The 15,142-nt window shown below is 38.9% G+C and overlaps 1 protein-coding gene across 8 annotated transcripts in view; it reads right to left on the minus strand.

Moving 5' to 3' along the window:
• The window catches only part of APP (amyloid beta (A4) precursor protein), a 374,547-nt gene that overhangs the window by 304,610 nt on the left and 54,795 nt on the right, over nucleotides 1–15,142 (minus strand). For 6 of the 8 annotated variants that reach the window (XM_006872474.1, XM_006872473.1, XM_006872471.1 and 3 more), the window contains exon 2: nucleotides 3,395–3,562. The exons of the other annotated variants lie outside the window; for them this stretch is intronic. In XM_006872474.1, the coding sequence (XP_006872536.1) occupies nucleotides 3,395–3,562 (168 nt within the window). The remainder of the gene's footprint in view (nucleotides 1–3,394; nucleotides 3,563–15,142) is intronic. 8 annotated transcript variants of the gene reach the window in all.

A 15,142-nucleotide genomic window follows, 5' to 3' on the forward strand; every position in this document is an offset into this window, starting at 1 on the left:
TAATGGAGGAAAATTTGTAAAACTTGGAAATACATGGTAGTCCCACCGAGTTTTGGTTCTCACAGGTTTCACTATATACAAAATGGTAACTTCAATATCATAAAGGATCTCATCTATATTTTCAACACAGGTCAGTTCAGACTAGCCATATAGCAAGTGCTTGAAAACCACATATGATCAGAGACTGCCAGATGGGACAGTGGATGTGTAGGGGATCTAATAGGGTGGGTCAGAGGAGACTGAGAGGTATGTTAAAGAAGCCATAGTGAAAAGGAAAAGAGTGATTTTATTGCTATGCAAATCTATGGTCTGTCCCCTTGTTTGAAAAAGAAAACAAACACTTTCAGTGTCTTCCAGTTGTCACAGAATAAAGACTAAATTCATTAAAACCTCACAAGGCCTGTTGTTCTGGGTCCTTTCTCCAGCCTAAGTCCATTTAACTAAGTCTCTGGCCAGTAAGTACACCATCTCAGTGGGTGGTGACCACAACTGCAGGTAGAAGGAGAGACCACCAAGGGTTTACTTACTCTCCTGCTGGATGGTTTGGGCATGAGCATGGGAAAAACCACTCCATGGCTTAGTCTTGGGTCAAAGAATACATTTTTTAAAAGGGAAAGTTCCCAGGAAATGATAGGATCTACGTGGTGCTGTGGGTTAATGTGTCAGACTGCAAAGTCGTTTGAACTGCAAGGTCGGTGGTTCAAGCTCACTAGTTGCTCCTAGGAAATCCTATATAGGGTCACTATGGGTCAGAACCGACTCGATGGCACTTCACAACAACAACATAAGTAGAATGGAAACTGGTGGCAATCCCCTGGTTACAAGGAATATGTGAGTTCCAAAATTGAAGTATTTGACTTGTTAACAGAATGATTGGCCCTGGTCTCAGCCCCATGTCCATCTTGACTTATTTATCTTGTAACCATGAAACCCTTAGACAAACTTAAGTATAAAACAAAGAATTTGTCCTGAAACTGTCAAACCCTTAGATGTACATAACCAAGGAAATGTTTTTCTCTGTTGTTAAATTAAAGATATGAAGAGTGTTTCTAAGAGAGAGTCTTATCAGGAATTTCCTCAGCAGCCCTCAGGAATTTTTTTTTTGTATGATAATTACCTTTTGATCACCCTGTCAGAGCCCCCTTTTGTTGTTGCTGTTGTTAAGTGCCACTAATCAGTTCCAACTCATAGCGAACCTGTATAGGGTTTCCAGAATGGCTGGTGGGTTTGAACAACTGACTTTGTGGTTAGCGGTCCAGTGCTTATCCTACACCATCACACCAGGACCCACCTCCTTAGTCAAGTATTAAAGCTCACCAATCCAAATAGCCCACATTCATATTTTCAACCATCACTACTGATCTACTTCCAAAAGATCAGTCATTGAAAACCCTAAGGAGTGGAGTTCTAATCTGAAAAACAGGGTGTCACCAAGGATTGGACTCAACTCGCAGGTAACCAGTCTAACTGCTTAGGTATAGATGTGAAACATCAGATTATTCCTAAGCGAAACTAAGGGAGCAAAAACTTCAATGCAAATGGTGATACACAGACCAAAAGAGCCAGTCACCATGATTTTCCTTTTTGAAAATTCTATTAAAGCGTAACTCTAAATATCCCAGGGATCCCTGGTGGTGCTATGTTGTTAAGCACTTGGATGCTAACCAGAAGGTCAGCAGTTCAAACCTACCAGCCATTCTGAGGGAGAAAATGTATGGCAGCTGTGACTGTAAAGATGACAGCTTTGGAAATACTAAGGGGCAGTCTCCTCTGCCCTGTAGGTGAATTAGAATCAATTCAATGGCAATCGCTTGTTTTGGGGGGAAGACATATACAATGGAAAGTGAAATGGTATAAGAACCTATAACCACACATGCCACAGAGTTTCATTTTACTGTTTTATAAGTTATAAATACAAATTATGCCAGAGTAACTCTTCAGCAGAATAAAAATAAATATTTTCATAATGTATTATTTTAAGTGTCATTTCCAAGCAAAAGTGAATTTGATATATCAGTATCTAATATTAATAAATGGAGTTATGGTGTGGCGGTCTAGGAAAAGCACTAAATTTCTAACAGCAAGGTTGGCAGTTCAAATCCACCAGCCACTCCTCAGAAACTCTACACAGGGTCACTATGAGTCAGAGCCAACTCAACAGCAACAGCAAATTAGTAAATAAGCAGACGGGATATTTTTAAGAAAGGAGGCAAGTAAAGGACTTAAATGTACTGACTTCCACTTACCATATTTCATACTCCAATGTCAAAATTGCTTAATATATATAGTCGTGATAATGGAGCTGCACTGTCTTTCCTTAAACAAAATGCTAGCAAGAAAAATACAATTCTTTAAATATTCATTTTGGATCCTAGAAGGGAAATTTTCCAGTACCTAAAGGATTATAATGGAGTTCTGGAGTGGTGCTATAGGATAAGCACTTGATTACTAACCACAGGGTTGCCAGTTCAAAGCTGTCAGCTGCTCCTCAGAAATGCTGAAGAGGGTGTAGTGGAACTGACCAGTAGATACTTAACAACAACAACAACAAAGGATTATAACAAAGGAAATGTTGCCAGGCTATCCAGTGTTTAGACTGGGCCTAAGGAATTTTGTTTTGTCAAGAGCCACAAGAATAATTCCTTTATATGATCTTACAGCACAGATAGCTGCATGTCCAAGGAAGAATGGGATAAATGCCTGGACTCCGGTTATTTTGAATTAATAAGGAAGCACACCCTACAAAGAATGAAGATCTCTACAAAGAGAGAGGGGCATGATTTCCAGGACAGAAAGTTAAATATAAAAAGAGCAAAGTACAAAGCAGTACTCCACATAAGCTACCTTTTGTTAGGAAAAGGAGGAGAAGAATATATATTCTCTTTCACAAGGATAACTCAAGAACAATAAAAATGTTTATCAACAAGAGGTGGGTGGCAAATGAGAGTTCTAGGAATAACTTTATATAGATTTTCCAACATTTTAGCAACATCAATAATTTATGTTTTCAGAAAACCAAACTAATAAGGGGGAGACAGAAAAAACTGAATACAAACAGAAGTGAACTAAACAATATCAAATTGGAATTATTCTAGAAACTTTTAAACGTTAACACCTTGACTGTATCCACTTGGGATATATTCTAAAGATAAAAGGAAGTACCAAGATATCTTAAACTTTACTCAGTTGGTTTATTGATGGTAATAATGTGGCATCACAGGTTTGAAAAACATATGCATCTTGTAGGGAAGAGCAAATAAATATATTAATAGAATGGTGATTCATTAAACTGTAAGTGATAAGATACAAATATAACATAAGAGAAGTTAAATAGAAAAAGTAAAATGAATACACAGTTTGCAATATGAACTTTTGACTGCCAAAGGGGACGTACTTCTTGACAATACTGCAGGATCCCCTCCTTGGTGCCAATGCAGGTTTTGGTTCCAGATGGGTCTGACTCCCATTTTCCATTCTGCACATTCATGTGCATGTTCAGCTTCCCACAGAACATGGCAATCTGGGGTTCTGCCAGCAGACCAGCATTTCCATCAGTGGGCACCTAAAAAGATAAATTTTGGTTAGTTATAGAATCCATAGCTGTAGGGTAGAGGTTGGGGAGAGGAACATAATGGGGAGTAGGGAACAAGTAACGATATCAAAAATAGTTCATTTATTCTTGCCGATTCTCCATTGTGAACCAATGTGCTTCTAACATCCCTGCATGTTTGGTAACAAGGAAAACCCTCAGTGAGATGGATTAACACAACAGCTACAATGGACTTACATATACCAACCATTATGAACATGGTGCACAACAGGGAACTTTTCCTTCTGTTATCTACATAAGGCCGCCAGGAGTCAGAGCCAACTTAACAGCAACTGACAACAACAAACGTGGCAGACACCTGTAACCACCTATAAGACTGTGCTTTCTTTACACCGGAAGAGGAAGACATTTGCAATATTCAAAGAAATTTCTTTCTTGAGAAGCTCATACATTTTTCCCACAGAGAATTCAGCGGTACCCGCCAAAAGGTTCTGACAATGAAAGAGTATGTTTTTCTAAAATAAAAATAATCACACTAGAAGAAACTGCATTCTTATAATCACCTCAAACTGACTCCCACAAAGCATAATGCCCAGCTGCCTGATGTCCCAGTCTATGGGTACAATTGTGTTCCTGCTATACCAGTCCTGAGAGCATGGTGTTAGTCACCTGTGTTGATGACATTATGGTTTTTTAACAGAAAAATTCAAATACTTTTGAATTTACCAACTGCAATGTGACTGAGTAAGATAGACTTACTATCTGGTTTTCCTCAGAGCACCCACTTTTTAAGAGGATCAAAGAAAGTGCTGGTATCCTTATCCAGCTCCCCAACCACATCTTAGCTCTTAGAATCATCACAGACAATGCACATCAGTGAGATAACTCTGAAAGAGTTCTTTCTGTATTTTCAAAACCTTGTGTTGACAGGAGCTACGATGTTGCATTTGAGTCAATTCTAACTCATGGCAACTCAAAAAGGGAATTGTAGGTTTTCAAAGTAGATACCAGGATTTTCTTCCTAGGTACCTCTGTATGGAATCATACTGTCAACCTTTTAGCTAACAGTAGTGGCCTGTGAATAGTCTGAACCATTTTGGATCAACAATTTAAAAAGGGAAAATGGAAGTTCTGAAATAGCTGTGCTACCTGACTAAGTTCTGTGTCTCAAAAAGAAAAAAGAAAAAAAAAATCAGCCAGAGTTAAAAAAAATGAATCCACAGGAGACAAGAGCTATTTGAAACAAAGCAATCATAGGACACAATAAGCATAATAATTCCTCTTTTGTTAAGCCCAGCTGTTGAAGAAATGTATGACACCCATGCCAAGAAGAATTAACATCCAGCAGAAGACACTGATGCAATCAAGAGCTGGGTTATCTGTTAATAATTACATCATTCCCCAAAATTGTTCACAGGAGGACAAAGAAAAAAAAAAAATTCAAAACTGCACTGAGAGATTTTCATTAAAGGGATAACTTCCTGACATTTCTTCCCAAAGATATGTAAAAATAGCTCAAATCTCTATCTGTTCTAGCCATCTTCATATGTACTTTATCCAATGACAACAGGATTTGTATCCTCAAAAAAAAAAAAAAGCAAAAAATCTGTGTCTTACATTGAATACAGCTGAGGACTGACTATCAGAGTCCCCAGTGTACAAGTGCTGGCAAAATGTCTAAAACCATGTTTCAAGTCACTTTTTCTACATTTTTAATTCTAGCTGATATGGTATCTTTAACAAAATTCTATGTCTACATTGCCAGATGTTAACGCAATTCACTTAAAACAGCAACTGGGGCTACCTCCTCCCAGAGAAACCAGATAGGTTTCTTCCTTCAGTACCTACCCTTTTCACCTTCCCTGCCACGCATGAATTCTACCTGGAAGTCTTTTTCCTGGGTTTCTGTTGCACTAAACCCTCCTGGTTCTCTTCCTCTCCTGCCATTTCTTTACTAACTCACAATCCTCCAATTCCACAGCACAAAAAGGTTTCACGTATAGTGACCCTGTAGGACAGAGTAGAACTGCTGAGGGCTTCTGAGACCACTTTTACAGGAGTAGACCATCTCATTTCTCTCCTACAGATAGATCACTTGGTGGGCTTGAACCTTGTGGTTAGCAATCCAAAGCTTAACCCACTGTACCAACAGGGCTTCTAGCATTCCTAAAGTCTAAGTCACTGCTTCTCTTTTACTAACTGTCCTTTCAAGTCTTGATGATCAAATTTAGGCAAACTCTTTCAATTCTAAATTGCTGAGAGTCAATGCCAATTTAACAACAATAAATGGTTGTCGTTGTGTTAAGTGCCTGTACAGGGTTTTCAAGGAGCAGCTGGTGGGTTTGAACTGCCAGCCTTGCAGTTAGCAGTCCAGTGTTTATCCTAAAATGCCATACTAGGTAGCAGTTAACATTTCTTGGTTTATTCAATATATTTATTGAGTATACAATACACATTAGGTACTGTTCATAGAAAAAGCAACTTGAGACAAAATACTTGTTCTGATTCACCAGTCATCCCAGTTTACCCAGGACTAAGGTATTTCCAGGAAATCTTGGTGTGGCATTGTAGGACTGTAGGATAAGCACAGGATTGCTAACCTCAAGGTTCGTGGTTCAAACCCATCAGCCACTCCTAGGAACCTCTATACAGGATTGCTATATGAGTTGGAATTGACTCAACAGCAGTTAACAACAAAGCATTTCCAGAGCCCTTGGTGGCACAAGTGTTTATGTGCTTAACTACTAGCTAAAAGGTTGGTGGTTCGAACCCACCCCAACAGTATGTGAAAGACAGGCCTTGCAATATGCTTCTAAACCTTGAAAGCCCTATGGAGTACAGTTCTACTCTGACACATGCAAGGTCTTCATGAGTTAGAACCAACTGGATGACAACTAACAACAAGGCCTTTCCCATGATGCAACAGCTTCAATGCTAAAAATGCAGCTGGTGGCAGTTGGTCACAAAACCTGGCAAATGCATCAAAAAATGTTTCATTTTTCTTCTACCTTGACTTTTTCCTTTGTTTTTTCATATTCCTCATTTTGTCATCTTTTCCATCTATGTCATCATCTTTTTGCATATGTGTGAACATGCTGATTACCAAACAGTGGTCAGCTTGTTCACAGCTCCTCAAAGAAATTGATTGCAAGCACTATCATATTTCAGGAAAACATCTTTAATTGTCTCACGATCTCTTCATTTAACAATGAAAGCTTAACACTGTAAACTCCATGCTTCAATTCCTTTGGAATGTTCTACCAGAACGGACTTAATATTAACCAGAAATAAGTGTTTGGTGAGTCAGAACTACTAACATAGCCTACTGTCTTGGAGTCCTGGTATGGTGCTGTGGGTTACTGCACTAGACTACAAGGTTGGTTTAAACTGCAGGGTTGGCGGTTCAAACTCACCTGCTGCTCCTTGAAAACCCTATACAGGGTCGCTATGAGTCAGAACCAACTCTACAACACTTAGCAACAACAACAACATTGTCTTAGAGTGGAGATAATTTAAAACTTTGATTCCTCAGTAACTAGGCTAACTGCTTATACCAGAAATTATAAAACTAATTGTATGTATACATGAGGTACATTTAACATTAGAAGAGGCCCTTCACAAATAAATACTTAAATCACAGAAGCATGTATATTAGGCAAAACTATTTTCCTAAACTAATACCAGCTGCACACATGAAGATCAGAGTAATTAGCTTAGAAAAAAACAAACTGAACCAGAAGCTCTTCTATTCCTATTGAATCCCACCTACAAAGAGTCCCATGCTTTCAGTACAAATCTCTGACTCAGTTAATTAAAACAAGACAAACAACCCGTAGAAGCCTCACCTGCATCAAATAACCCATTTCAGGAAACAAAGACCGGTTGCTAGGAGAGGCCACTCTTGGCATTTAGCCAAAATGAAGAAAAACACACACACACACCATCACCAGCCAAACATTGGCCATATTGTTGTTAAGTTCCATCAAGTCGGTTCCAATGCATAGAGACCCTGTATAGGGGTTTCTGAGGAGCAGTCATTGGGTTTGAACCACAGAACTTGTGGTTCATAGTCCAGTGCTGATCCTACAGCGCCACACCAGAAGTCCATACAGGAGATAATACCTCGACTGTGTGTGTCAGGGTTATCAATGTCTGGTTTGGGGAGTGGGAGGGGAGAAAACCACCAGCTCTTTCTTCTGAAGTGCCTCTGGGTACACTCAAACCTCCAAACTTTCGGGTTGTAACCTAGCACATTAGCTAATTGTACCATCCAGAGACTCATGATACCAAACTTACTAAATAATGCACAGTCTGATTCTGATTCAGGACCAGTTAATATGCACATTCTTAACATTGAAATCTTTGAGTCATAAAGTAAGCCTTTTGCTGCCACTGAAAATACAAACTCTTTCAGTTCATCCTAAAGATGATTATTCCCAATTTTTCAAACGTCTTTTAATACAAAAGAAACAGAACTACTTTGTCATTGTTAGCTACCACCATTGAATAAATAATGACCATGTGTGCTGAGCAGAACTGCTCCACAGGGTTTTCAAGGCTATGTTCTTTCACAAGCAGATCCCAGGACTATCTTCAAAGGAGCCTCTGAAAGATTTGAACCATCAACCTTTCTGCTAGTAGTCATGTGTTTAACCATTTGTACCATCCAGGGACTTTAGTACTTTAGCAGATGGGTAATATAATCATTTAAATAACAGGTTTTAATTTTATCATCTTAACACTTTCTAAAGTAACTGAGTAGGTTGCTTTATAAAACTATATGCAAATATCTAAAAGATTAAAACACTAGAATAACTGGCCATTCGTCAAACACATGCATTTCTGAAACAGAATATGAAGATAATTCTTGAAAACTGAGTAACTTTCTGCTGACATCATAAACTGGAGATGCTTTCCCATGGGAAAACAGTTCAGCGACAGTGGGTAAAATCAAACAATAAATCGTCCACACATTGCCTCAAAAACAAGAGTCTATTTACAGAATGCTCTCTGAAAGACAGAGATGTAACGATCACATCTTAAAATGCAGAAAATACTTTTTAAACAATCATTTGTTCCCAAATATTTTATATATATATATACATGCCTCAATATGTAAATAGAATGCTGAAAAGAAAATGGATTTTCCAAAGCAATTTAGCTACACAGGTTTCAAAAGAGCCTTAAGAGAAGTTAAAATAAAGAAATATAAACATATATGCCTAAACTGGACCCAGGTGAAGTTGGAAATCTAATATCTACAATTGTTATAATTTACAGTTAAATATAAAGCCAGCTTCTTCAACAAATGAAGTTCTCCTGCCTTCTTTTAAACTGGGTGTTTCCTTTCCCCCAAGAAGTTTCTCTTTGTATTACCATCAAGGAGATCAAAATTCCTTACAGAGCAGGCTTGGCAGCATTCCTCCCCACAAGGTCCCTGTAGCAGGGGAAAGGCAAACAAGGAACTCTCTGTTTTACCCATTATAAAGTCCTGCTTGGCAAGGAGAGGGCCCACATCTATAGCTTAGTGCATCCATGGATTTTATGAATTTTAAGGTTTGAGACTAATGCAAACCATCTGCTTTCTGAATTTAAATCTTCTCATGGACCTCAATTGCTGGTCTCAAAAAGTGTAGTATTTAGTGCTTTTTAATGAGCTTATGATTTCCTCCAGGTCAAAATCTCATATAGTATCTTTTTTAAAGCACAGGATAATGATACTATTTCTCTCATATTCAAGATTTCCTCATATAAATACAATTTTCCCATAACCTAAGCATAATTCAATTATTTTCTCCCAACTCCCAAAACATGCCTTTAAATTTCATTTTTGTTTTTGCTAAGTGCCATTGAGTTGGTTCTAACTCAGAGCGACCCTGAAGTATCTAGTGGATTTGAACCGCCAACCTTGAGGTTTAGGACCCCAAATTTCATTACCAACATTTAAATTTTCTATTTTCATCATAAAGAATCTTCTCTAAAAGTCACAATCTAGGAAACTGAGAGTGAATTTTTTTGACCCCATCCAAGTCCTGGATTGCAAGGTCAGTGTTCAAACTCACCAGCCACTCCTTGAAAACCTAATACAGGGTCGCTATAAATCAGAATCAAGTAGATGGCAATTAACAACAACAAGGGGTAAATACTTAATCAACATAAATAGGTTTTCATTCTCCAAAGAAAAAGAGGATCTGTAAGATTTTCCTATAAATGCCAAAACTCTCTCAAGCAGAACCAGAACATCTGTAATTGCCCATTTTTATCTCCTGTACAGGAAAACTGAAATTAAAATTAGAATCACTGCATCGTAAGAATCTGGAAAATTATGTGTCCCAAGTCTAAAAACGCTTCTGGTAAGATTTCTTCAAGGCCACATAGTTATGAAGAGGCAGATATTTTTTTCAAAGTTTTTGAGTATTTCAAAGGTTTTGTTGACGTGACCAGACTGACTGACTCTCAAATTAAAACGGAAAATTGTAATTTTCCAAGGTTTTGCCCTTTGTGTGTGTGTGTGTGCGCATGTACTGGTGGTGAGAAAGAATGGAGACACTAATCAAAGCATACCCAAAAAATGGAATGTAATTACTGACACTGTATGTAGCTTCAATTTCCCTATACTGCAGAGTCGGCCACATTCATCACAGCCACTATTTGCTGCACATGCATTTCAGAGCTTGAGTTTCAGCCTAAAAACAATTTGCCACAAAAGTCAGTGGGAAAAAAAAAAAATCCTTTCAGAGAACTAATCCACAGATTTCACTACTTGAAATTTGGCATTCTTATGGGTGCACAAATGATCTGGCTTCAAATTACAAAATTATCGCTCCTTGATGCTACCCATGATCTCGGCTGATATCAAGCGTTTCTTTCTTTTCAAAGGATAGATAAACTGAGTTGACTCCAAGCTCCTACTATCTCTTATCAAGTGCTGTAAATAATCTCTGCTGCTGTGTCCAGTAGGAAAACAAGAGTCCTCTCAATAGAAACCTTTGTTATCCTATATCCACAAAATCAATAATGTAAGTTTAAAGCGGCGTTTTCGGTAGGCCCAAACAATAGTGATGTCCACTGCCTAGTTCCTATTGCTGCCATGTGCCATCGAATTGATTTTGACTCACAGTTACTCCATTTGACAGAGTCAACTGCCTCATAGGGTTTCCTAGACTGCAATCTTTATAGGAAAAAATCACCAGGTCTTCGCTCCTACACAGAGGCTCTTATAGGTTCCAGTCACCAACTTTTTCATTAGTAGCCAAGCACCGTACCACCAGTTCTCCTTCCACTGCCACACATAAACGAATACAATACTAGAGCAGCCTCCTGGCATGAAAAATTAAAAGACACAACCACCTCTATCGAGCCAATTCCAACTCGTGTTGACGCCATACGTTACACAATAGAACTACTCCATAGAGTCTTCTTGACAGCAGTTCTACTCTGTCCTTTAGGATAACTATAAGTCAGAATCCACTCAGTGGCAATGGGCAGGAGGTTGTTGTTGTTAGGTGACACCGAGTCAGTACCAACTCATAGCGACCCTATGCACAACAGAACGAAACACTGCTAGTACTGTTGTGTAGGAGGTAGTAGTAGTGAAGGCAGACTACCAGGCATTTCTTCCACAGTACTACTGGGTAAGTTTGAACCACAAACCATTAGTTATGGCTACAGTGTAGTTATCATCAAGTCAATTCCAACTCATAGCAACCAAATATGCACAGAGGTGGAACTGCCTCATAGAATTGTCCAGGAAATGGCTTCTCGGAAGCAGATTACCAGGCTTTGCTTCCAAGGCATTTCTGGGTGAGTTCGAATCACTAATCTTTTGGCTAGTTGTTAATTTGTTGTTAAGTGCTGTCGAGTCGGTTCCAACTCATAGCGACCCTATATAGAGTTTCTGAGGAGTGGCTGGTGAGTTTGAACCACCAACCTCGCGATTCACACCAACGGTACAGTCCAGTGCTTATCCTATCGTGCCACACCAGGACTTGAAGACCTATGTTCCTCCCTTGGAGAGGCTGGCAGAGTCAAACTACTGACCTTGCAGTTAACAAGCCAAACACATAGCCCATTACATTACCAAGGCTCCGAGTTGTTAAGTTCCGTCAAGTCAATTCTGACTCATAGTGACCTTGTATATAGGTTTCTGAGGAGCCCCTGGTGGGTCTAAACTGCCGACCTTGTGGTTTATAGTCCAGTGTTGATCCTCCAGTTCCATGCAATAACCCCAATAGTATGTCATATTGTGTGGACTTGCATGTTGCTATGATGCTGGAAGGTGTATCACCGGTATAATGAACTAGTTTACAAATCCAGACTAAGACAGACTAGAAGAAACCAAAACTCATTGTCACTGAGTCAAGTCCGGCTTATAGAAGCCCTACAGGACAGAGTCCAACTGTCCCATAGGTTTCCAAGGCTGTAAATCTTTATGGCGTAGACAGCCACATCTATCTCCTATGGAGTGGCTGGTGAGTTCAAAACACTGACCTTTCAGTTAGCAGCCAAGCACTTAACCACTGTGTCCGCAGGATGGCCTGACAATCTAATTTAAAACATTAGCCAATAAAAACCCTATGGGCCACAGAGTAGTGCTGGGAAATGAGCTCCGGAACTGAAAAGCACTCAAAATGCGCAGTGGCAACAACAATTGACTTGAGCGTATCAACAACAGTAAACATGCCATAGGACCTGACATTTTTGGGTGTGCACTACATGTGGTCACCAAAAACCTAAACACCTATGCTTCACTCATCAACTATCTCATTATTCTTCACTTCACATTTACAACAGTAAAAAATCTATTATTCAACTATTTTGCACGTTATTGGCATACATCTGGCAGCAATGAACACTGAGGTATAAGGTGAGATTAATACTGGCTGTGATAGTTAAGTTTATGTACCAACTTAGTAGTGCCATTATTCTCAGTGGTTTAAGAGTTATGTGGTCATCCTCCAATCTCATGCAACAATGACTTCAACAGAACAACATGGCCTTTGGAATTTAACCACATTGGTAAGTGAGGAGTGGGTATATCCAAAACTATAAGTGCACTATTGTTGTTGTTGTTAGGTGCCACCGAGTTGGCACTAACTCATAGCGACCCTATGCACAACAGAACGAAACACTGTCCGATCCTGGGCCAACCTCACTATCGTTGCCACAATTGAGTCCATTGATGCCACCACCTGGCCAATCCATCTCATTAGGGGTCTTCCTCTTTTTCTCTGACCTCCACGCTACCAAACATGATATCCTTCTCCAGTGACTGGTCCCTCCTGACCATATGTCCAAAGTATGAGAGACGAAATTTGGCCACCTTGGCTTCCAAGGAGCACTCTGGTTGCACTTCTTCCAACACGGACTATACCATGTATAATTGTGTTCAGTTCTGTCTGGTGTTGAATTACTGTGAACATTTTGACCTAGAAATAGTTTATCCTATGTCTTTAATTTTGCCTTTAATTATACATTTTCCTGGTATGTATCATATAGTCACCATACAAAAACACTGTTGTTGTTGTTAATGCCATTGAGTTGGTTCCGACCCATAGCAACCCTGTATAGGGTTTCTGAGGAATAGCTGATGAGCTTGAACCACCAACCTCACTGATTTTATAACCCAGCACATTCACCCACAGCGCCACACCAAGACTCCTATACAAAAATATACAGGAATATTTATTCTCCTTTGGCTGTCTCATTGCTATGTCTCATTGACCTTGACCTTGTAAATAAGGAACTCTTGCAATAGGAGAAAGACTACAGGGAAAAACTGAAACAAGATAACCCACTTCCACATTTACTCAATCATTGCTGTTGTTATGTGCCATGGAGTCAGTTCTGACTCATACTGACCCTGTACAGGGTTTCTGAGGCTGTAAATCTTTACGGGAGCAGAAAGCCTCATCTTTCTCCCACAGAACAGCTGGTAGTTTCGAACTGCTGACCCTGAGGTTTGCAGCCCGATTTGTAACCACTACGCTAACAGAGCTCCTCAGAATGGTTAAAAACCTGCCTAGGAGTCTAATCAGGGCCTTTGTTTCACTACCAAATGCTTGTCTTTTATTCATAAAAGACAGTTGGCATTGCTGATGGCTAGTTCATGAGCTTTTTTATTTTAAATCTTTAATCTTGAGTATTATTTCAAATAACATTTTCTCCCTATGACAGCAATATTTTGCAATTATTTATTACTGGCTTTTAAAAATATATTTTGTAACAAAAGAGCCCTAACGACACAGTGGTTAAGCATTTGCCTGATAACTAAAAGGCCGGCAGTTCGAACTCAGCAACCAGACTCTCTGAGGGGGAAAAACGTGGCAGTCAGCTTCAAAACAATTTACAGTCATATCAACAAGAGTCACTATGAGTAGGACATTGACTCTATGGCAATAGATTTTAGAGCAAATAAAAGAAAAAGCTATTTCAGTTAAATACTTAGATTACATTTTAAAATTTAAATCACTAGAGGTTAACAACTAGTAACCTTTGATAACTTCCTCTTCAAGACATTTACTCTGAAATTCAAAGGCATAACTTTCTGCTAAATTAGTTCTTTCCTCGAGTCAGAAGCAGCCATTTAAATCTGCAACCTACAGATCCAAAGTTCAACTGTTAACGTATGCTCACCAATCCTTTCTTTATTTAACCTTTATTTTCTAATTTTCCACCAGTGGACACATACAAGTTCTTATTTATATAAGTATATGGAGTCCTGGTGCGGCACTGTAGGATAAGCACTGAACCTCAACGTTGGCAATTCAAACCCACCAGCTGTTCCTCAGAACCCCCATACAGGGTCTCTATGAGTCAGAACCAACTCAACAGCACTTGACAACCATATATAAGGGTCTCTATGAGTCAGAACCAACTCAACAGCACTTGACAACCATATATAACCATATATGACAACAACCATATATAAGTATATACTTGTATACCACTACCTGTATGTGCAACATCAAGTAGTGGATTACACTCACATATACTGAAGGAGCTTCCAAAAATTTATGGGAAAAAGGAACAAACAGATAATGGAATTTTTCCACAAACTTTTTGAAGCCCCCTCATATATGGTTTCCTGGTATGAATCAGAATCAATTTCTAACAACGATGTTTTTGCTAAAATTTCATTCTACAGTTACTACATCAAATCATGTCGCTAAAGGGCTTGATAATGTGTACTCTGCAGAGATAGAGACTTGAAGAGCATTTTCTGTAAAGTAATGTAATGGTAACAAATGAGGTCCTTTCTAGTATGAGTTCTACTTGTTCTGAGAACAAGAACAGGATTACCATTCAGTATACAATGACAGAAAAATCAAGTTCTACTACTCCACTTCAGTTTATATCCAAGAAATCTGCTGTACAATTTCAGTTCAGGTTTTGAAGTCATAGTGTTTTCTATCAAACCCAGGCCAGCCTAATCATTATCAGCTGAACCGTAGACTCATGAACTATCATGAATCGTTATTATTTCAACTCACCAAGTCTTGGATTTGTTTATGGATTCATGGCATCACTGCATTACAAGAAACTAATACAAGCATATATTTGATTGTTGTTGTTGTTATGTGCTGTCAAATC

Source organism: Chrysochloris asiatica, unplaced genomic scaffold (genome assembly GCF_000296735.1).
Source record: "Chrysochloris asiatica unplaced genomic scaffold, ChrAsi1.0 scaffold00199, whole genome shotgun sequence".
Taxonomy (NCBI): domain Eukaryota; kingdom Metazoa; phylum Chordata; class Mammalia; order Afrosoricida; family Chrysochloridae; genus Chrysochloris; species Chrysochloris asiatica.